Source organism: Aedes aegypti, chromosome 3 (genome assembly GCF_002204515.2).
Source record: "Aedes aegypti strain LVP_AGWG chromosome 3, AaegL5.0 Primary Assembly, whole genome shotgun sequence".
Lineage (NCBI taxonomy): Eukaryota > Metazoa > Arthropoda > Insecta > Diptera > Culicidae > Aedes > Aedes aegypti.
In genome coordinates, this window is record NC_035109.1 from 368,787,254 (window position 1) to 368,811,774 (window position 24,521).

The 24,521-nt window shown below is 39.1% G+C and overlaps 1 protein-coding gene and 1 long non-coding RNA gene across 3 annotated transcripts in view; one reads left to right on the forward strand and one right to left on the reverse strand.

Annotated features, from left to right (window-relative positions):
• Positions 1-24,521, reverse strand: part of LOC5575094 (helicase POLQ-like) — a 44,226-nt gene that overhangs the window by 17,268 nt on the left and 2,437 nt on the right. For both annotated transcript variants that reach the window (XM_001661768.2, XM_021850281.1), the window contains exon 2: positions 19,576-20,595. In XM_001661768.2, coding sequence (XP_001661818.2) covers positions 19,576-20,595 — 1,020 coding nt within the window. The remainder of the gene's footprint in view (positions 1-19,575; positions 20,596-24,521) is intronic.
• LOC110677994 lies at positions 9,020-9,749 on the forward strand. The gene is made up of 3 exons (XR_002501370.1): positions 9,020-9,069; positions 9,132-9,515; positions 9,587-9,749. It is a non-coding gene; the product is annotated as an uncharacterized LOC110677994 (long non-coding RNA).

Consider the following 24,521-nt stretch of genomic DNA (forward strand, 5'->3'; position numbering starts at 1 on the left):
CTGCAGCATGGTACGCGGCAAAGCGTGGAACGATACAGACTGAAACGGAAACAGCAAATCCGCCTATTGCGGGACAAAAAGCGCCGCCTGGAAAAGGTGGGATGTCAAGAGATGGATTTGTATACCGTTCTCGAAAAACGTGGAAGTTCTATCAGAAGCTCAAAACATTTCGCAAAGGCTTCGTGCCGGGATAAGGATGGGAGCATCTTGACGGACGGACACGAGGTGATCGAGAGGTGGAAACAGCACTACGATGAACACCTGAATGGCGCAGAGAACACAGGCACAGAAGGTCAGGATAGCGAAAACGATGGCTACGTCAGCACAGCGGACAGCGGAAATCAACCAGCTCCCACGATGGAGGAAGTTAAGGATGTCATTCAACAGCTCAAGAACAACAAAGCCGTTGGCAAAAATTATAGTCGAACTCATCAAGATGGGCCCGGACAGGTTGGCCGCTTGTCTGCATCGGCTGATAGTCAGAATCTGGGAAACAGAACAGCTACAGGAGTGGAAGCAAGGCGTTATATGCCGTATCTACAAAAAGGACAACGAACTGGAGTGTGAAAATTATCGTGCAATCACCATCCTAAACGCCGCCTACAAAGTGCTATCCCAGATTCTCTTCGGTCGTCTATCACCTATAGCAAACGAGTTCGTGGGAAGTTATCAAGCAGGTTTCATTAACGGTCGCTCGACAACGGACCAGATCTTTTCCGTGCGGCAAATCCTCCAGAAATGCCGTGAGTACCAGGTCCCTACGCACCATCTGTTCATCGATTTCAAGGCGGCATACGATAGTATCGACCGCGTAGAGCTATGGAAAATCATGGACGAAAACAGCTTTCCCGGGAAGCTCACAAGATTGATCAGAGCAACGATGGACGGTTTACAAAACTGCGTGAAGATTCCGGGCAAACACTCCAGTTCGTTCGAGCCTCGGCGGGGACTACGACAGGGCGATGGACTTTCGTGCCTGTTGTTCAATATTGCGCTTGAAGGTGTCATGCCGAGAGCCGAATTTAACAGTCGAGGCACGATTTTCACGAGATCCGGACAATTTGTTTGCTTCGCGGACGACATGGATATTATTGGGAGAAAATTTGAAACGGTGGCAGATTTGTTCACCCGCCTTAAACGCGAAGGCGGGATATTGGGGTTTTCGAACGCCGAGTGCTAAAGACGAACTTCGGCGGCGTGCAGGAAAACGGCGTGTGGCGGTGAAGGATGAACCACGAGCTCGCTCAACTCTACGGCGAACCTAGTATCGTGAAGGTAGCTAAAGCTAGAAGGATACGCTGGGCATGTTGCAAGAATGCCGGACAACAAACCCTGTAAAGATTGCGTTCGCTACGAATCCGGTCGGAACAAGAAGGCGTGGGGCTCAGCGAGCTAGGTGGATTGACCGGGTGCACCAGGACCTGGAGTGCGTGGGTCGCAGTCGAGGATGGAGAGAAGCGGCCATGAACCGAGTAAATTGGCAAAACGTTGTTGGCGAGGTTTTATCGAGTTGTGTTTGATCCTTCGACCTTGACGCTTGCTCCTGGGCAGTGCGTCAAGAAAGCCCGACCAGTCGTCAGTTGTTTTCCCTCTCGGGTCGCGCGCCTATTTTCTCTGAATGCTTTCATATGGCCGAGTGTCAAGAGGAGGGGTGCGAAGGAAAAGCGTTCCGTTTTGATAGCGAACTGTGTTGTATTGTGTTAGCTTCAACTGTAATTGATACATAAATGGTAAGTACAATCATTCTAAATAAGCAGACTCCAGTTTCTTACAATTTGGTGGGCTTTAGCTCGCTCACCCCACTGATCGATTTTCAGTGTCGATTGCTGCAGCACCTAAATTTGTTCTAGTTAGCAATAGTTTTACCACTAATTATTATTTTCTTACTTTTCTTTTCAGGTTTCTTTTCAGATTTTACTCTTTTCCAGGTACACGGACAACAGACGAATCGGACCACTATCCTAGGATGCGAATCATCGGTTATTTTAACAAGTTCTTAGTCTAACCCTAACCTGAACTAACCTCGATTTCTGGAGGATTACCGAGAGTCACAACTCGGGTTATTCCTGGGGCTAATTCACTCCAATTCCACTAAAAATTCATAAATTAGTTGAAACCACTATTAGAAAAATAAATTCACTACCTTCAGATAAAACTTAGGTACAAATTCAATAAATTTCACTTTAAGAGCTACTACCACGATGTGCACTGCAAATCAAGACTTCTCTGCTGTTCAACCTGACTGGACAATGTGTTCGGCGGAAATGATCATCTCTATTGACAGCTGTCAACGATGATGTCTGACATCACTGACGTTTGCCCCCACCTTCCCGGTGTACAGGGTTGCCAATTCGTCATTTTCTGCATCGACACCGAGCAAACAAGTGAAGCTGAAAGTGGATTGTTGCTGCTCAAGGATGACGGATCAATTGGTGAGCTCGTTTCATGCTACTATTTCTAATCTATAAAATATGTATGACTGCACCTTTAATCGTTACAACGGTGAGACGTAAATATGATTTTTCAACAAACTTTGAAAGGTTCGTCACTGTGAGTGTCGACATAAACTCTTATTCATAAATTATTTATGTCTATTTTTTTTTCAAAACACCTTTTTCTTTTTACCTTTATTTTTGTAATTATAAAAAAAATTGAATGGTTCGTCACTACAAGTGTAGACTTGCAAAAGGTTCACTTTATTCAACAAACTTTGAAAGGTTCATCACCTCAAGTGTCGGCATAATTTTTCTCTACATAGATATTGTTTATCTATCTATCTTCTATATAAATAAAAATGGAGTGGTGTTTGTATGTCACGAAATGGCTTGAGAACGAGCTATCGGATTTTGAAAATACTTCTATAGTTATGATCCTAAAGTGTTCCGACGTGTTTGTGTATATAAAAATCACAGGGTATTGAACAGAAAAGTCGAAAAAATCCAGAGTGAACGGAACTCTCATTTTGTACGGATCGTTTCATGACGTTTTTCTACAGCCTACTTGATGGCAAGACGAAGTTTGCCGGGACCACTAGTATCAAATGAAAATATTATATTTACATATAAGCATGTTTATATCTCACAAATAATTATTTATCATGGTCTAATCGCTTATCAAAGTGAATCCTTTTACCCAACGATCCTCCCCATTAACAAACATCCCTCCCAGTAACCTTTGTGGAGATGCAGAGGCAAACACGGTCTCCAAATAGCAAAGGTTACACACTAACATTCCTTCCCCCAATCCCACCTGACTGCAAGGACGTAGCCGGCGCCGTTATTGAGCATGTATAAATAGAGGCACTGAATTATGCACACTGAAGAAGATTATGGCCAATCCCAGCCGATCTTCTAGTTGATTCTTTGTGCATTTTCACTGACTTCGGTCAATCACGGAATAGCAATCATTGATATATGTAGTCAGTCTAAGCTGTTGTTGGCGAGGTTTCATCAAACTAATTGATGTAAAACCAAATAGATAAATAAATGAGAGCCAAAAAATCAAGCCAATTTTTTAAGAAATGTGGTATTTTTTTCTGTTGAGTGGCAAAAATTATTTCCTTTTTGACAAATTCTTCTTGGATTTTATTTTCTCAGAATAAGCTCAGAAATTACTCTAGAGACTTCACCATGAATTTCTTCCGGTATTCCTCCAAAGATTCACAAGTATTTCAATAATATCCTAAAGTTCATCTAGTGATTTATTTATTGATTTCGATTTTGGTCTAAGATTTCCGTTTAAGTCATTCTCAACAACTAAAGCAATATGTTTATCAGACATGCGTATGCGTTGATCAATTTCTTGGAATTTCCTCCAGAATTGTCGTTCAGTTATCCACGACTTCAACCAATAATTTCTCCAAAAATATCTCTAGAGATTACTCTTAAGATTAGTTGCTTCTTGACGTTCCACGAGATTATCCTCTTTACCGCTTCTCAGTGAGGACGACCAGGGTTGACACTGTACTGGCTCACAACGTTGTCGGCAAACGCGATATCCGACCGAGTGACTTGAGCTGCAAAAGACGAGCACCCCACTGCTTCCACGGAACTGACTTCATTTTTTTCCGTTTCAGATTTCGTCTTTGGCCGCATCGATCGATCCAACTTGATGCTCGGATCCGCAAGTGTTGTTGCTATCGGGTGGGCATCGGCCATACCAAAACCTCACAGTAACCAAGTGTGTAGCGAAATGTGTTTAAGCAAATGAATGGACCACCGTAGAAACTATCGCCACTGGAAAATAGAGGAGGATCATAGTATTGTTAAATAAAGTGTGAATTCTTCGTGTGCTCAGTTGATTACCAATGGATTTTGGGGCTAGATCATAAATAACGCGAGAAACGATCGATGATGTATTCGATGTAGGCTTGCTGGTCCAACCATAGCTTCCTATCTTCACGATTCCTAGCGATCCGGATGCCGAGATAATGTTGCTTTTCCTTGGTCCTTCATTTTGAATCTTTGTCCCCTCTTTTGCCCAAAAACAACGAGCTACGCGCTCGGTTACCAATGGCTTTTAGGGAGAGATCATAAACTAAGCGAGAAATGAGCCTTCACCTTATTCTTCGGAATCTGGTCGTCCGTGGAAATCAGGAGATCGTCGACGTAGATGGTCACAAACATCATTTTGTTCCCACGCATCGACCAGTGTAAAGAAGGATCTACGCTCGATCGCTTTAATCCAAAGTCCTGCAACACCGCATCCAGCCGCGCGTTCCAACCGCGACTGGACTGCTAAAGGCCGTAGAGGGCCTTCTTCAACTTGCAGACTTTTCCGTTCGACGCAACAAACCCTTCCGGCTGATTACCAATCGGTTGATCGATAACACTGACAGGCTGGGCTGCATCCGACACTACGGTTCCGATCAGTTGATCGATTTTAGGGACGGGAAGTTACTCGTTTCAACAAAGCTCCATGGACTCCACCTTTTCCGCTCGTTGTTCTGAAACATGGTGGGCTACACCTTTTTGCAGTACCACGACATCTCGACTGACGTTGAATCAGTAATTCACTAGATCATATACTCGATAACCCTTCATATCCTCGCAATAGCCGACGCAAATACCTTTTTCGGATTTGGGGCGAACTTCTTCCTTTTCTACTAGCGTTGTCACGCTCGAACCAAAGATTTTGAGACGCTCCAGATTCGGCTTCTTGCTTTTTTCGTCGTTTTGTCTCCCAGTGCTTTTGTAGGACATCGGTTCACCACTCTGCTGCCCCGTTTTGCTCAGGCGTATAAGGACACGTTGTTTAATACTTGATACTGTCATGCTCCAACTCAAATCTGCATTCACGTACTCTTTCCCATTGTTTGTACGCAAGATTTACAGCATCCTACTCGTTTGTCTCTCCGCGTTTGCCTTGAATGCTTCGAGAGCTTGACTCTTGTTCTTCAAGAAATACACCGTTACACGCTTGCTCGCATCATCCAAGAACGTCATAAAAAAGTGATTTCTACCTAGCGACGAAGCCTCCACTGATCCGAAAAGGTCGGAATGAACCAATTCCAACTATTCCTCCGATCTGGACGCACTACTTAGGAACGGACACCTAGCTAGTTTGCCTTCAAGACAGGCAGCACAACCAGCCAACGATCCATCTTGAAAAAATCGACTCCTTTTGCAATCTACTTCAGACCGCCTTCATATAGATGGCCAAGACTTCGATGCCAGAGACCAATTCCACCTGCCAAGAACGATCTCTCCGGACGGTTGACACTGTACAAACCTCCTTTTTCGACTTCACCAGCGTTCACGTCTCCCATGGCAAAAATGGAACAAAGACCGTTGTGATTGTTCATCTTAGATTGCTGTTACTTCTCCGGGCACTTGGCAGTAAAATGACCAGGCTTCCTAAAGTTAAAACACGTTTTCTCGTCACTCTTCGCTATCGCCAGCATAGTTTTGCCTCTTCTGGATCCCTGCTTGCTATAAAGAGTCCTTTCATTGCTCGCTCGATCATGACGCCTCCAGGCTCAAACAGATGGTTGCCAACGCCCTCTGCTCCGAAACTAACGCTTGAGCTTTGGCCGTTTCGACACTCACGGCTTCCCAACATCCTTCTCGGAAGAGAATCATCCGCATCGCAAAAGCCCACTTCGTGTAGTTCTCCCTACCGCGTAGCTTATCGATGGCCGGTGACGCCACGGAACTTCCGCCAACTCGAACGCTTCTTGCTTCGGCTGCGGTCTTTCGGTTTCCTCCACTTTCGTGATTGAGGTCAGGCTTGGGAACTGTGACCACTATTTATCACAGTTCATCGATTCTGCCAGTCAACCAAAACACAAAGCAGCAGCAGCATCAATACCATCAGGCGTTGCGCTGCCAACGGTTCACACACTGCTTGAATGTTTTTGTCTCTCCACTTTGATCGTTTTCGGGCAGCCATCTCGAGGTGAATGATTGAAAAAAATGTTAAATAATTCAATCGCTAATATTTCGCTAATTGAAATCTATTAGCGCTAATAGCAAGAGCACAATCATTCCGTTGCGATACATATAAACAAGTTCAATTTCATGCTGCCTTTATCGAGCAAAAATGCAAAACCCCGAAAACCGGAAAAATCGTGTCACCACTGTGCTTTCGCATTCGGGTTTGAAAAAACTTTGGGAAGAAGAAGATTACAGTTTTGAAGAGCCGTGACATTTTTTTTGTTTTGAACGGTCATGGTTTGCTTTGGATTTTGATGGTCGTATAGAAAAATGTGGATGTCGAGGTGGTAAATGTTTGCTACAGTACATTTCCCACCCCTGATTGAGGTGATTCAGCGAAATTTTGAATTCCAATTAAACTGCTTGAGGTTTCTTGAATTTAAAATATCTTCCAGACTTCGTCCGGTTATGGTCCTTTGGCTGGGGCCATAAGGTAAAGATAGTCTGTAGAAGGCCATTCACAATGATGAAATGGATAGGTAGATTGCCGTCGCATGCGTTCTGTATTTTGCCTAACTTCTCTACTGGGGAAAGGTTGGATCAAAGCTTTGAGCTTTGCTACCAGGCTTCAGGAGTTGAATGCCGACAGTATATGAGCACATTGATCGCAGGAAAATTCTATTTTTTTTAGAAACACCCGTATTCAACAGTGCTCCTATCATTTGTGCAAAGGTTTTTAAATGAATCGTGATTTGCATACATTTGAATGACAGAAGAATTTGGAATTTATCGACTGATACGTTAATATCACATATTTCATGATTTTATCACCATGTTTTAGCTAATTGTTGTTGACTCGATCGAAATATTATGATATGAGTTATCAGAAACGATGAGATAACAACATCATTATAAGTTTTCAATTCGCTTGGGAACCAGGTAGAAGTCGACGAATTCGTATAAGAGGACCTGGGAACCCTTTAAACGCTCACAATGCACAACGCGAGGCTGGACACAACACTTATTGTTCTTACAAACATAAAAAGGATTTAAAATTTACCTTTTTTGTCGGACGGTTTCGGGCTCGATGTTGCCCATCTACAGGACGATGCCAAACTGATTACACGAAGAAATCAACACAGCTTCGTACCTTCTGTAGTACACGTCAGCAAGAGAAAGCATCAACGAATATTTCGTCTCGTCAAGTGGAATAAATTGAAATATTTCGAAGTCAGTGGAAAAGTGGCGAAGTTATTGGAGCATCGTCATCATTCATCAGTGGTTGTTCTGCAGTGGCGATGAACATTGATTTCCAAGCATTCAGATGGGAAGCTTTTCTGATGCTCTTTGTGTTCCCAGTCTATGGTCGAAAATGATCTTCTCAACAAGGGATTGAATTTCGCCCTCCCTCCTCAATATGCCCCTGTTGCTGACATTGTTACAATCAAAAAAATCCACACGTCAAGGCTACGTGAAAAATCACGTAGAACCTGGAAAGATTCATTTTTAAAAAATTCATCTGTCAAACGTAACAATCATCGACACACAGGTCAACATCAAATGGACTGCCTATCGTTCTTACTGTCGTTCCCTATGGACCTATGCACGAGTTCACTAATTTGACGTTTGAGCGGTGCCGAATTCACTCGTTGCCATGGTCACGTAAATAACACGGCACCCCTCAAACGTCAGATAGTGAACTCGTGCATCGGTCAATTGTGTCAAGATGGCGTCGATAGAAAAACAACTGCAAGAATGGATCAATGCACGAGTTCACGAATTTGACGTTAGAGCGGTGCCGAATTCACTTGTTACCATAGCCACATAAATAACACGGCACCGCTCAAACGTCAAATAGTGAACTCGTGCATCGGTCAATGGACCAATGCACGAGTTCACTGGTTGACGTTTGAGCGGTGCCGTGTTATCTACGTGACCATGGTAACTAGTGAATATGGCACCGCTCAAACGTCAAATTAGTGAACTCGTGCAAAGGTCCATTGTGTCAAGATGGCGTCGATAGAAAAACAACTGCAAGAATGGATCAATGCACGAGTTCACTAATTTGACGTTTGAGCGGTGCCGAATTCACTCGTTGCCATGGTCACGTAAATAACACGGCACCGCTCAAACGTCAAATCGTGAACTCGTGCATCGGTCAATCACCCTGACGTGAAAATCACGTACTCAGCCAGGTTCATTTTGACAGATGAATGTTGCGTTCATTATGGATCAATGCATGAGTTCATTCTTTGACGTTCGAGCGGTGCCATGTTATTTACGTGACCATGGGAACGGGTGAATTTGGCACCGCTCAAACGTCAAAGAATGAACTCATGCATTGGTCCATTATGTTCTTATGGATCCGATGCACGAGTTCACGAATTTGACGTTAGAGCGGTGCCGAATTCACTTGTTACCATAGCCACATAAATAACACGGCACCGCTCAAACGTCAAATAGTGAACTCGTGCATCGGTCAATTGTGTCAAGATGGCGTCGATAGAAAAACAACTGCAAGAATGGATCAATGCACGAGTTCACTAATTTGACGTTTGAGCGGTGCCGAATTCACTCGTTGCCATAGTCACGTAAATAACACGGCACCGCTCAAACGTCAGATTAGTGAACTCGTGCATCGGTCCATTGCTAAGTGAATTAAATATTGCGGGCCATTTATTGGAAATATTTGATGGTAAGAACGACAAGAAATTAAGTTGAAACTTTATAATAATATGTGTTTTACGTTTTGTGCAGAGTGTGGAGTTGATTTGACAGATTTGTTGACGATTACGGCGGATCAAATCCGCACATCGTTGGAACCCACACAAATCATGTTTTTTACAGGAATCAAAAATCAACGATTTAGTAGCCAAGCTGCAACCGGGCTACCGTTTGCGCCTTACGGGGAATGTTGTTTACGACGGAACTTCCCTTGGGTCTAACAAAACCTCAGCAGGAACGAGCACCAGCAGCGATGCGGCCAACCAAGCCTCTTCCAATAGCAACTCGGGACCAATTGCGGCGAGTTCCGTAATAATACCATCGGCAGGTGATACGACGGCTACCAGTGCAGTTGATCAGGTCACGTCGGTGGAAATCGGAGAGCATCAGTGTAAACGCGAAGAGCAAACCCAAGAAGTAAGCATAATCGCAATGTGCTGGAGAAAAATAATATTTATGTTAAAATCACTCGTTGTTTCCCTTCGCAGGAACCGGCTAACCAGGGATTCACCGGAGAGGCAAATATTTTCCCGTTATTTGCTGAATTCACCGAGACCACCAACAGTTCCATTCTGGCAGATAGTCAAACCCACCAGATTCAAGCTACCGGGAGGTTGAATGATATAGCTCTGTTCATTCAACCTTATTCAACATCTACTAGGGAAAGTGTACCAGTTATGGCCATAGTGGTTCCCTATTTGGCCATATGCAAAATTTGGATAACTTAAAAAAATTTTAATCTTTTTGAATGTTTTAACATCAAGATTTATCCTTAATTTTACTGCTAAAACACAAAAGATTTTTCAAAATGTAAAAGCATACAAGATATCACGTATGACGAAATAGGGAACCACTATGGCCATAACTGGTACATCTACCCTAAATGTGAAAAAATCATCATAACTGCAGCAACTCCTGGAAACGAACCAACGGCTACCTGCTCCAGAGCAATTGAAGCTACCTTGTCATCCAACGACAGTGATTCGGATGCATTCGATGAGTCCTTAGCATCATGTATGACCGTTGAATCTGAAGAAGTGTTAGAAGAAGCAGAGGACGAGCAGGTCATCCCGTCAGCGCAGTCAACAAATCCCAACGAATCCTCTTCTGCCGTCGAAACTAGTACAGTTCCACAAGACGGAGACTTACTTTATTGCAAGAAGTGGTGATCGCAAGAATCACGGCGGAAAGATTGCCAACAAGATAGGCAATTTGAAGCAACGAAAAAGGAAACGTGAAGCCAAAGAGACCGAATATCAATCGACCAAACAAGTGGTTGTCGATCCTCAACCTTCTCGAAACGTAGCTGCCGAAGAAGCGGCAGAATGGTTGATGTTGAATAGTGAACCATGGGGTGTTGTACTTGATCGGTGGAAAACTAGCTATGAAGTACGTAAAGGCGACTTACTATCTCATAAACGCATTCCACATATTTTTATGACGTATCCGCAATATAAGTCTCAACACGGATTTCAACTGGTAAGTTAGCATTCAAGCAAGACGCTCCACCCGGAAGGCCCGACTTTATATTTGCTATGGGATCATGCACAAAGATTGTATAAAATTTTGCAGTAATCCACTTCGCGGTATACGATTTCGCGGCGTGCCATTTCGCGGTACGACATTTCGCGGTTGGTACCATTTGGCGGCATGTTATTTCGCGGTCAGTATTATGTCGCGGTGTACCGTTTCGCGGTTTGTACCGAGAAGTTTCATATATCTTAACAGTGCAATTTGAAGGACTGCCTGTGTTCAAAAGAAGGGTAAATCACCGAGAAAATGTAATTAGTGATAATGCCAACAATTTTCAGTGCAACTCATAGGAAAACTCACACCACGAAATGGTATAGACCGCGAAATGGCATACCGCGAAATGGTACTAACCGCAAAACGGTATACCGCCAAATGATACAAGCCGCGAAATGGTACACCGCGAAATGGTTGACCGCACAATGGTTTACCGCGAAATGTCGGACAACCTTCAAAATGTATAAATTTTGCGTGACATAATTTGTGTATTATTTATATTGCCTTCCATTTCAATTTCTTCAGTTTTTATTATATGGCAATTGACAGGCTTAATTAATAAAAATTCTTTTTTAATTCGGTTCCAGATCGATGTTGATTTTCAGAAATTATTCCCGTATGCCGTTAACGGAGTGAAGAAACTACAGTGTTTGCTACCACGTATCACGGAATATATTTCTAAGAAGGCTTTCGACCCGTCAGCTAAACCGTTACTGGTACGATTGACCGACGAAGGAGTTAATAACGGTAAATTTATTTCACTATACCGTGGATGTACTATATTTAAGCATTTCGAATTCAAATTTGTAAAAAAGGAAAAACGTAATCAATTATGTGAAATCCTGAAAATTTATAAAAATTAAAATTCAAGAAAATTTAGTAAAAACATAACACTTTTCGTCTAACACATTATCGTCAATGTATTATGTTTAACGCGGATTCAAAATTGGCGCAATTTGTAATTACTTTTATCATAAATCAATTTCAATTCTGACTAGCACTCGAAAATCAATTGTTCAATTGTTATTTAGGTGTTTAATCCGGTAGGCATTCTTGAAAACAATCCTTTATGTCTTTATCTATAAGAGTCTCTAGTTTACCATAAAATTTCAAAAATCGAACCATCGACGTCATGCGACGCGAAGCGAAAACCGTTTGGAGTTCGACCTTTCAATATAAATCATTGTCATTCCATCTTCGCTTCGCGTGAAGCGTCTACTCTGGTCGACACATTTTAGAGTATAAATCAGGTTTAAAGTGAAATATGTAAAACAAAAGAATGAAAAATTGAACTGAGATACCTTCCAAAAATGAAAACCGAGAAAATTATGAAAAATCTAATGCCACCCTGTATCTGCTTCATACAAAATTTATACATTTTACTAAGCCAACACCCAATTTCCTGACGAGATTTGTTGAAGCTCCTTTCTAACAGCAGGGGACGTCCATGAATTACGTAGCGCTGAATTTTGCTATTTTGATTCCCCCTCCCTACTTCTTGGCTACAACTTTTGTATGGAAAGTGCGGAGATTTACTATGGATCGTCTTGTTTTCTAAACTCTCCTTACGTTTCATGGTTTATGAACAGCTCTTTACTTGTTATTGCATAAATATTTCTTTTTCTTATTTTCGGTTCAATATTTTATTCAGAAAACAAAAAGGAACATTGTGTACTTAATTTAACGTACAACTATTCCATACAAAAATATGCCTTAAACGTAGAAATTTGTCAAAGTTATTTTTTCAATAAAATAATATTTCTGACGGCTTTTGATGTTTTTTTTTTGGAAAACAGCAAAATATTTAACAAAAAAATGACGCACTTGGCGGGAATCATTTTCAAATAAATTTTTGCCTATTAAGGTTAAGATGCATCGATAAACTTTTATTGATTGGGATCTTTCAAAAATATATAAATGAAGATTGAGCAACTGAAGTACTGAGATTGATTTGTGACAAAATTAGTTAGAAAATGCGTCATGTTTGGTCCGCTTCAAATGTGGTACTATCACGGTACAAGTAAATATTATCAAATCTCGAAAACTTATTCAAATAGTCTCAAGTCAAAAAGTGAATAAACTTACTTTATTGATCCTACGTGTTTCGCAGACGAAATTCCACATGTTCCGCTCCTACCCAACTAGATTTTTCACTTTTAGAACGTTTAATTACCGGATTTACAAAACGACGAAAGTAAGATTTTCAACTTTCGCAACCTAAATACTACTTTCGCCGCCCCGCTGTATAGAGAGACAAAGTGACTTAACCACGAATCAAAACAAAACACTACTTGAGCCGATTTTACACTGGTAGAAAAACGTCGAAAGTAACTGTATGAAACGGCTTATCATTTTGTTATAATTATATTTGTTGAAAATAATAGAAACTACATAGTTTTTGAACGCGATCTGATTGTTTGCAAAATTTGAGCGATGTACACGACGAAAAAATGTTAAAAAGGTGATTCATTTTAAAACAATTTTAGAAGACAGGTTGTGATTCTTCTCAATTAGTTTTCTCAAAACCGTATGAAAGTTAGTTACGTCGATTTGAAAAAGTAATCGAGAAATTATATATATTTTTTTTTTTTTTTTTTTTGTCGGTAGCTATAGGGGTAGTACTGGCACTCTTAATCTGCCCTAAGCTCCTTCCCAGCATTTGCTTTTATAAGCCTCTATTGCGTTCATCACACAGACGTTCCTAAGCAATGTTGCTCAAATGGTCACTGTGTACCCTAGCAGCAATCAGCCCTTACCGTAGTTTTGCAGTCTAGTACTTTAGACTACTATCAAACTATGATAAGGCCTGAAATGCTACTAGAGTGGTTAAAGTGAAGAACGAAATAGTTTTATTAAAAGGTCCTCATTCCCCATTTCATTTCATCACTCACTATCGTCACTTTTATTTTCGACACTATCACGTATTTCACCGATTATCACTCATCAACTTTCATAATACACTTCAGATATACTTTCCATTATATCACTTTTCACATCATACCATTTTCATATAAATTCATTGTTATTAGCATTTACCATCTGTTAGCATTACTAAGTAATTAAAAGATATTCAATTTAAATGTTGTTATTTTTGTTGCTGTAGAGTCATTACTATTCAAACTACAATTTAGCACTATCAACAAAGTTACAGTAAAACAATCATTTCAATCCATTTTTATGCACTCGCTGTCATTATTAACACTTTTATTATGCATGTTTGAAGATCTAGGCAATAATGTTTATATTCAGAGAAATGATTGCAAAATGTATTATGGCCTTTATTAAATTAGTAGAGTTCACATCATCATTATTATATTTCTAACAAAACTATCAGAATCACTTCCAATTTCATTTTCAAATTTTCATCACCATAGATTTTATTATAAACACACCATTAGCACCAACACAATCACTAAATTTAATAACAACAAGTGTTACGCGCAGTTCCACCAAACACCCATTCTTATGTTGCATTATGAAACGATTGATCACACGTTAGCTTCGAAACTTAACAACCATTACTGATTAGTACAAAGGATGCTACAGCTCGTGATAAACGAACTGAACCATCAACAACCAGCACTGGTTTATAAGTAACTAATGAGCCCTGGCGGTCCCTCCGTTCGAAGAGGACCTGATAATATGCCGAAACATATTAAAAGATCCTCCGCCTGAATGCAGCCGTTTCATGATAAATCATGAACCGTTAGAGGTGTGCCAAAGTATTGGGAAGGTGATATGTTTCACAGACGGGTATTATTATGGTGCACCTTCTACTTTGGCACCGTCAAACCCTGTGATCGTGGCCAGGGATTTGAAAAAGTAATCGAGAAATTATATTTATAATTTAAATTTGTTTTAATTACTTTCAGATGAAAAAATTTGCTCGCTTTTGCTAGCTTTATGCACCATTCTGCAACCTATTGCTGTCGCATCTCGATTGAAGCCTACCATTTTGGTTGGACAAGAAGATACACTGATTTTCGTCGATTCTAAAGAGCAAGCTCTAGCAAAAGTTCAGGATACGTACCGGAGTTATATCGAACTGAACTTATCAATTGTGCCTAAGCTAGTTGCAGTGGAAGAAAACTTGAACCAGCTCCATGGGACTTTCATGGTTTGCTACAGCGATATTTGCTACGAGGTTCAATCAGCATCAAGAGCACTAGACATACTCATCAAGCTGACCGCCGTTCTTGGACTTCCGTTTTCAAAAATTTCAAAATTGGTTTGGCATTTTATCAGCGGTTACATTTACGGCATACATCAAGAAAAATCCTATGCGTCTATCAATAAACTGATGATTTATCATGAGAAGAGCCGAAACGAGCAGTGATGATGAGCATGTCACGAATAACCTGCATGATATCTGGTTGTTCAATTCTATTCGCAACACCAACCGAGTAGGGGGACATGGGGCAAGAAGGACACACGGGGCAAAAGTGCCACCTCTAAGTTAACGTAGTTCAAATCAATTTTTTTATGTTTAACGCAGGATAAGAATACATTGAGTACTAATTGAGGGTTGTGTAAATATTAGAGTTAGAAATGATTAGTACAAAAAAATAGAAAAATGTCTTTAACTCACCAACGCGAAAAATGCGAAATATTATAAGAATGTAAGACTGGAAAACAAGGTTTGACTCCCAATAAATACAAAACATATTGATTTTTCCACACAGTATTGATGATTTACAATTGTTTAATATAGCTGTGAAGAAATTTTTTCGAAAAAGTTCTTTTGACATTAAGTTTTACATATATAAAAACAGTATGTCTTATGGGGCAAGAGGGACACCGCAATTTTCTCATATAAAATCAAATGAACTTTTATTTTTCTTGTTTAATATTGCATTAAATCAATGTTTCCTACTTAATAAAATCAAAACAAACCATCTTGGACATTCAAAATGGTTTCTGACAACTTTTACTATTATTTTTACAGTCAAATAAGATGAGAACTAATTTAATTTCGTAAAATTACTGTTTAACTATAAGTCAACTTTTATCCCTCAGTTTTTATCCTTACTTACTCTAGAATGTATCGTTAAGGCGGAGAAATAATAATATACAAAATTTGTGGCATTTTGCCCTGGTGGTCTTCTTGCCCCATACGAGTGGCACTCTTGCCCCGTGCCTCGTCGAAAAACATCATAAGAAGGGACATTTTCAAAAAATCTAAAATCAACATGTGTTTCTTATATTTTTGAAATATATCGTAAACATCATTTAGAACAAGAGGTGAGCTTGCCCCTACACTGGAATAAACTTCAAAAATTGTGCTAATAAACCATGATTTGAACCTATATATCTTAAGGTGTCCTTCTTGCCCCCAGCCCCCCTACCTGACGCATCTGAAGGATTATCATAATGTTCCGGCCGTATACCGTTATCGGTGTACAATATCTAACTGTCGCCAGATATTCTCTAAAGTGTATCCGTTCAAGAAACATATAATCACATCTCATCACGTTGGTTATCAGGACATGGACAACAACGAACATACTAACAGCAGTGTTGGTCAACACGGGCAGTCTTCATTGGACCAACTATCTCTTCAGACAGTTGTGGCAAATTCTTCACGGTCTCACTCTGAAAGCAGATTGTCTGAGAATGACCACTCTGAAAGCAGTTCATCGAAAATTAGGCGCATTGAAAGCAGTAGTAACCAGGAAGCTGATACAAACGATAATCCAATTCGAATTCTAGAACAAATGGCATTAAAATTAACACTGTACACTCAAAATAATCCAAACGTCATTGTTACGTGAAAACATACGTGGTTTTTTTTCCATCGCACTTTCCACGTAGCTCTTACGTTAATCATAGGTAGCCCAGAATGAACGCATGAACTTTTGAACTTCGTCCATTCCTCCGGCGCTACATGTAAGAGCTACGTGGATTTTCCGGTAGCCTTTACAAAGCGTTTCAATAGGACTTAGATGGTTTTGAATTAAATTTAACTGGAATAAAGACCAACCTTATCTCTAATAGGATTTGGAAGAAAACTAATTCCCAATTGGAAAATGTAAACAGACCTAAAATATTGTAATATTTTTATATTCAATCTGAGCATTGTGAATCCTGTTTCCCAAATGTTGTGAGTTTGTTCTGTCTTGTTGTAGCCTTCGCATTCGCGTGCTATAATTGATAGAGGTTATAAATCATGTATAAAATATGAAGTAATGCAGGGATTCTTCGATATTCAAAGCAATCCTTGAAATCAATCTAACACAGGGTTTAACGTTCAGCAGCTTCTGGAGTTCCTCAAAAATCAAGCAGGCGCCATCTTAGGATTTGCGCTCAACACCGAATGTACGTACAACATGCAGATGTCAAAATGAACTTAGGCACCTACGTGAATTTCACGTAAGTGCGATAGGTAACCTCAGTAACAATTACCGATTCACTATTTGGTGGTTATGAATGGCTTAGTGATCTTTATCTTAGTCAGGTAAAGTGGAGGCAAAATGAATTTGGAATGATCTACGTGATTTTTCACGTAGCAATGACGTTTGAATTTTTTTGAGTGTATATGCACAAGCATAATAAATTTACGCGAAAAGACGTTTATGAAATCCAAAATGAAATAAGTCTTATGTTTACTGAAGTAGCTGATAAGTTTCATAAATTTAAACCGTACATAACCGATCCAGAGAACAATTTTAATTTTCAAAACCAAATTGATAAACTGAAAACTATATTCGACTTGATAAACACGGATCATAAATTTTTTAAACACTTGAAGAAAACCGTAGGATTCCAACTGCCAATGATAATAACACTAGAGAAAAATAACGATATTGCCTCCAAGTTGTTAGATGTCGTAAGCGACGAGGAAGTATCCCTTGTAAATAATTACTTGATAATAATGCCTATCGAATTCCAAATTAAAGCTTTTTTCGATACCAATGATATATTGAAAACTATGTTGAATAATACAGGTTGTATGCCGACGAGTTTGAAATAAATGATTCACAAAGCTCACACAGTAACAGGCATAGTGTCTGTGGAATTTATTATAAATTCCCCACAATACCTAAGGCGGTTCAATCTAGGATGTGCAATATTTTCGTGGCTGCAATGGTTAAGAAATCAGATATTAAGGAAGTTGGTATGAACAAGCTTATGCAGGCTTTAATCGATCGGTTCAAAGAAATAGAGAATGAGGGCATAGATATTATTTTAGAAGAGGATTGCCTAAGACGCCGACAAGATTACGCCTTTGATTTAGAAATAGGACGACCTATTGAAACGGGAATATATGGTGATACAGTTTTTAACGAGCTTCCATCTTTCCATATAATGGAAAATTTAAGTGTTGATGCAATGCATGATCTGTATAGTTCAATTATTTTAGCAAGCTATTACAACCAATACTCATTGATTCAGATTTTAATGTGATGATGGCAAACAACGTTGAGTACAAAGGAACTCAATATAGAACCGAATATTTCTTGACAATGTTTGTAAATCATAAAATGTACTTGTTTGAAATCATTGAGTTTAACATGCATAATGGCGATCTCTATTCAATTACTCAGCATTGGCAAGTAGGAAATTACAGCGAGCATTATTTAGCGTAGGAAGTATAAAAATGTTTACCTATAGTAGAGGTTTTAAAGATTGACTTGTTTGATAGCTTCCCAGTATCAGTGCATAAAATTAGTGATAAGTCGTATTTTAGAGTGAAGAACAGTTTCAATGACTAATGTATGTGCAATGTATTTCAATAAATAAATATAGATGTTTATGTATGTTGTAAGAGTTACTTTGAACGTTTATTTCAATATTTGCATTATTGTCCTCCTATGGACAATAATTTAATTATTGAGACAAGAATTAATTTGAAAATATTTAGAACAATATAATAATTTTGATAGAAATCAACCCAAATAAATATGATTTATATCTTAATGTTTAATACAATGCACTGGAACTCCCTTTACGTTTTATCAAGTCGCATTGTGAAATCTACTGAAAAAAAACACATAACAACCAGCGGGTATCGGAATGGCATGAAGGAAGTTCATCAATTCATGCGTTCATTCATGGTTACCTTTGATTAACGTAAGAGCTACGTGAAAAGTGCGATGGAAAAAAAACCACGTATGTTTTCACGTAGCCTTGACATGTGGATTATTTTGAGTGTAATAACATTGAAAGCACCATTCAGTACGACAGTTTTCCGGCATAATCTGCATTGCGACACGACATCGAACGTTACATTTCGTGCAGATAAAGGCAATGCCGTTGTAGTAATGGAAAAAACCCGATTATGACACCAGAGTTCTGAAGATGATTAATTGCGGTCCATATGAGGAATGGAAATACAAGAATGGTAAGCCTAAAGATCCTCTCAATGCATTGATCGAGGAAGCAAACAGCACGCGGCAAAGGATTGCGCGTTTAATGGGTGAGGATAAACTGGAGAGAAAACTACACGTCCCGAATTCAAAAATAGCATCGTTATATTGCCTTCCTAAAATCCACAAAAACGCGATAGCGATAAGACCGATTTGTTCCAACATTTGCCCTCCAACGGAAAAAATAGCTGCCTGGTTGGTGAACGAGATGAAAATTTCACGAGAAAAAATGTAAAAAAATTCGTGGACTTTGTGGATAAATTGGGAGATATTGAGTTGCGGAGGGGTGAAGTTTTAGTATCGTTTGACGTTACCGCATTATTTCCAAATGTACCTGTTGCGAACGCACTTCGTAGCTTACGCAGACATCTGGAAGGGCGTCGTGCACCTCCGAATCACATCAATGCGTATATCTTATGTTTGTATCCAGTGTTGTGTCCAGTCTCGCGTCGTGTATTGTGAGTATACGATAGTTCTTACGTTAGCACAAACCCAAAATCATGGGTGAACGCTTTGAACGTTCAGAGCAACTAGAGTATACTGGAGCTATACAATACGCTGTAGTAGTCAAGATAGAAACTTACCATACATCTCCGTAATCCCGCGAAACTCCCGAAGCAAATCGCGGATCTTGTTCGGCAATCCATAGAATGGGCCCAAATCCTGGAAGTGCGACGACACCAGCGGCCCCGACTTTTTGGCCACCAGCTTCGGCGATTCCACGACCCTTCCGTTCGCCCTGTCCGTCTTCCCAAAGATCCCATCCAGACGAGCCTTGGCCGTAGACGTGGAAGTCGATGGCCTCTCCCCCGCAATGGCAACGCTCTCGTCCCAGTTGATGTTGCTCATGTCGAGCATTTCGCGTTCACATATCCTCAATTTGCTTTCCTGCTCCGTCCGGTACTGACTGGAATCGAACTGTTGGGCCAGGGCGATGTCCACCTCGTCCTCGATCACGTTGGCACGGTTCTCCTCCAGCATGGTGTACTCATTACGGATGTACTGCGAATATGTGGTGGCGTTCGCGTTCGGTCGTTCCGAGTGAGGATCCCTTTGCTGGGAGTATCTCATCTGGGTCAAAGGGCGGTGAGGTTCCCGCGCGATTTCCTCCATGAACAATTGCGAGCAATTCAGATTGTCGTCGTTGTCGTTCAGCTCGGAAACCTCCGGCTGGTTAGCGTTGGTTTGCTGATAGCAAGGGAAATCATCGTAGTCGTCTACAAGATCGCGTGGAGGGGAACTCCTCGAGGCAACGTTTCGGCTCACAATCCGTTCGACTTGTGTGCCGAAAGCCTGGGAGTCCCACTCGAACAGATCCACGGTGGGATCTCTGGGGATCATGGTTGTTGGCGGGGGGATTGTTGGACGTCTATCTGCCACTGCGACCGCCGTCTGGGAAGGGATCACCGGAATTGTCCGGGTTTGGTTCATTCGGTGGGAAGTTTCGGCTCGCATCGTATCGTCCGAGGGGGGCTTCGATTTTGGTGCTGGGGCAATTACTGAGTCAACTTCTGGCTTGGTCATATCCAACACTATCAGTCCTGGGTTTCGGCGGATCTTTTTCCTTCTGGGAGTCATACCGGGAGACGAAAATCGGTGTTTATCTGAAAATGATGGGATACATTTTTACATCCAATATTTTTATGCAATTCTATGCAGGGGATTTTTTTTTATTTCCGTACAAAGTGAGCCGAAGGGTCTCAGATTTTCATGAAACCTTTTCCACAGGCAGGGCTCATCAATATATGAATAAAAAAAATTGAGAAAAATTCAGGGTCGCTTATTTTTCCGGAAAACTCAGTTGGAATTTTTTTGTTCTCCTCTGACACTACTTACTTTGAAAAATCATAACTCAAGAACGAAGCATCGTAGAAACAAAGTTTTTTTTGTGAAAATGAAAGCAAATTTTCTCAGGAATAAAAATAAATATTAACTGGAAAAAGTTTTCCACAAAATTTTCCCCCGTTGAGAAAATTCGTAAAGAAAAGCCGGAAAAACTATGTTCCAATTAGTGGAAAACTTTCAAAAATATATTTTTGAGAAGGTAATTTCATAAGCTTTGATCGCTGAAATTTTTGAAATGGTATTTTTTTTCCGTTTTTGAGTTATGGTCAATTTTGTGGAAAATGACCATATAGGGTAAATCGCCAAATGTTGAACGGTTAAGATAGACGTTTTTTTGTTATTTGATTTTCATGGAAATTTTGTAGAAAGGTTGCTAAAAAAGCATTCAACACCGTAGACGATTGTTTATCACTATTTCTGTAACATTTTTGCACGGTGGACATTTTAATTGAATAAATATATATTTAAAAAGATAGTTCTATACCCAATTGTTGAACACATACATAACCCATCTTATCCTGATGTTGAACGATTGTCGCTAAATGTTGACCGTTTTACTCCCGCATTCATTCAACTTGCAAGTTCGCGCTCCTCGTCGGTTGTGAGGCCAGGGTTAGGTCCGCGAAGCACTTTCCCTGACCACTCTGGGCTGAAACGGAAGTGAATCGTCCCCTACGACACTCCTTGGACTTTAGCGGCTTCTCCTAATGTACATTACATTATTTTCGACATTACAGCACCAATCGCGAGATTGAGGTTATACTCCGGATAAATCGGCTGCCGATGCGTAATTTCAATCATGGTGTAAACAAACAAACGATGATGGCATTGATGCCATAGTGAAGATAGTGAAATTCGAAAAAAAAAGAATCAGAATGGCTATGGGAATGGGATGCAATTAATTATACTTTTCTGAATCGCGTTTTTCACCATTGCAACATACACCATTATAGGATTTTTTATAATAATTATTCAACAGATATTTAAAGCAAAAAACAATACTATATTGTGTAATGCAATATTCTATTTCAATATAGGTTTTTGGTACGAAAATAAAAAATCTGGCAATACTGTTGATGAAACCAAGCCTTTCATATTATGCTAGTGTTCAACAAATGGAAAATGTACGTGAAGCGAAAGTGCATTTGAAAATGATTTTATGTAATTAATAGATACGAGTAAATTGTACGGATGTTTGGAAATAAACTAAAGTAGACTTTTACTGATATCGTGAATAGGTGCTTAACCCAATATACGTAGTATGTTTTACCACACAGCTTATTTCATAGCAGCCCCAGCTTAAGTTATTTTTTAAGAGAATTGAAATTTTCGTTCCACCTACCGATAAAAATTTTCAATAAACATTTCGTTTCAGAAATTGATGTTCTAATTAAATTTATTGTGTCCAATAGTACAGATAACTTACAAAATAATCTGTATAATTCATTGAAACTGTTTGAAAATGGTTCAATTTCCTGTTTCAACATGGTTTGCACAGATCGTTCAACATTTGGGTAGCGTTCAACAATTAGCGAATTACCCTAAGCCTTTTCTTTGAAAATCCATATTTCAATCGAAGCATCGGAAAAACAAAGATTTTTTATCAAAGCAATTGCAAATTTTCTAAAACATCTGAAAAAAAAGATATGGGATTGGTTTTAATGAAGAATAAATCGGAATGGATGATATTTTTCATAAAAAATTATACCGCTAAGAAAAACTGAAAAAAAAACTGTTTCTGCCTCAATTTTTCATTACACTGAAAAGGGATTCTTTCTTTTCTATGGAACATATAAGATAATTATTTTTTTTTTATTTTATTTATTCAATTATTCAGTATATAACTTACATTTTCATCTTAATACTATCTATTTTTTCAACCGGGAAGATTGTCTTTGGTTGCTAACACCAGAAGATTTTCGTTTCTTTGTATTATTAAGAACAAATCATGCTGTATTTTCTTGGTTTCCATGTGCATCTGAGAATTCACTAGCAAAAATGCTTCGTTCGTCTTTTGGTATAAATGAATGATATATTTTTGTTCCAGGTTAAAAAATCTTTCCTGAAGAAATTTTTCAGCCTCTGAATAGTCGTTTTCAGTTGCGTAGATAAATTCCCAATCTTTTTTAAATTGGTATTTCACCTTTTGCGACACAGCCCAGTCGAAAAATTGTTTGGCGTTATTAATTTCTGCTAACTTTCTAATACTAGCCTCTCTAGCCATTCGCTTAATGTTGCCACCGATACCATCACAAGGACCTTTTCCATGTGAGGTTGGGAAAAAGTGCCATTCTGCTTTAATTTTAAAATCATTTTCATGGTTGCATACATTTTTGAAATTTGATTTATTTTTGTATTGCTCTCCGCAACCATCAGAAATATAAATGATTTTTTCGAGCTCCGGAAATTTGTTTTTCAATCTTGAAATTAGTTTTGTTTGAAAAGCATAAACTGATGTCGTGTTATGCTTTTTAATGTCAGCAATTACAACAAAATGTACGACTTTGATCGAAAATTTGTCTTTGTAATAAATTACAAATGGATGTATTGTTACTTGAGGTCGTACGAAGTAATGGCTTTGAATGGAATCTTGTATCACGCACAAATAATTTTCCGCGAAATCCATCTGGCACATTATTTCTTTTGTTTCTACAAGTGATTCTTTTTTAATTCTTATAAATTTATTTTGTTTTTCTACTTTAAATTGATGCACAAGAAACTTCTCGGTCAGATTTTGCAAGTTTTCAATAAAATCATTTATATTTTCCTCTTTGTTGATAATTTCACAACGAGGAGAAATAATCCAAAAACAATACTTAACTTCATCAACGTTATTTTCATGTTTCTGTGACGCTTTTATCTTCAGTTATGATTTTCGAACGAAAAGACTTGTACGAGAAATCTGGGTATTTTTCACAAAACTATGACCAAACGCAGGAATTAAAAAGTAGTACATCTTAAAAATTTCAGTGATTGATATTTATAAAATTCTGTTCTCAAAAATATTTCTTTGAAAATCTTACACGAGTTGGAACATAGTTTTCCCGGCTTTTCTTTACGAATTTTCTCAACGGTGGAAAATTTTATGGAAAACTTTTTCCAGTTAACATTTTTTCCTGTTCCTGAGAAAATTTGCTTTCATTTTCATAAAAGAAACTTTGTTTCTACGATGCTTCGATTTTGAGTTATGATTTTTCAAAGTAAGTAGTGTCAGGAGAAAGCAAAAAATTTCCAACTGAGTTTTCCGGGAAAATAGGCGACCCTGAATTTTTCTCAATTTTTTTATTCATATATTGATGAGCCCTGCCTATGGAAAAAGTTTCATGAAAATCTGAGACCTTTCGGCCCAAACCCGTACGGAAATAAAAAAAAAACCCTGCAATGTCCCAGAAAAGTTCAATATCCGAAAAGTCTCAACCCTATAATGTAAAATACAGTGACTCAATTTCATTTTCGTACGGGGCACTGTTTTCAAATCAAGTTGGTATAAAACTATTAAATGGTGCATGGACTTCGATATACTTTATCAGTAATGAAGGTTATAGGTGTCATCTATTGTTTGGCAATGACAAACTGTATTCATTTGCTTAAATCTTTGGAATAATGGAAAAGTATTGAGATTGTGTCTATAATTGACCCAATGCCATATTCGTACACCTTACAAAAAAGAAATATACAGCATTCA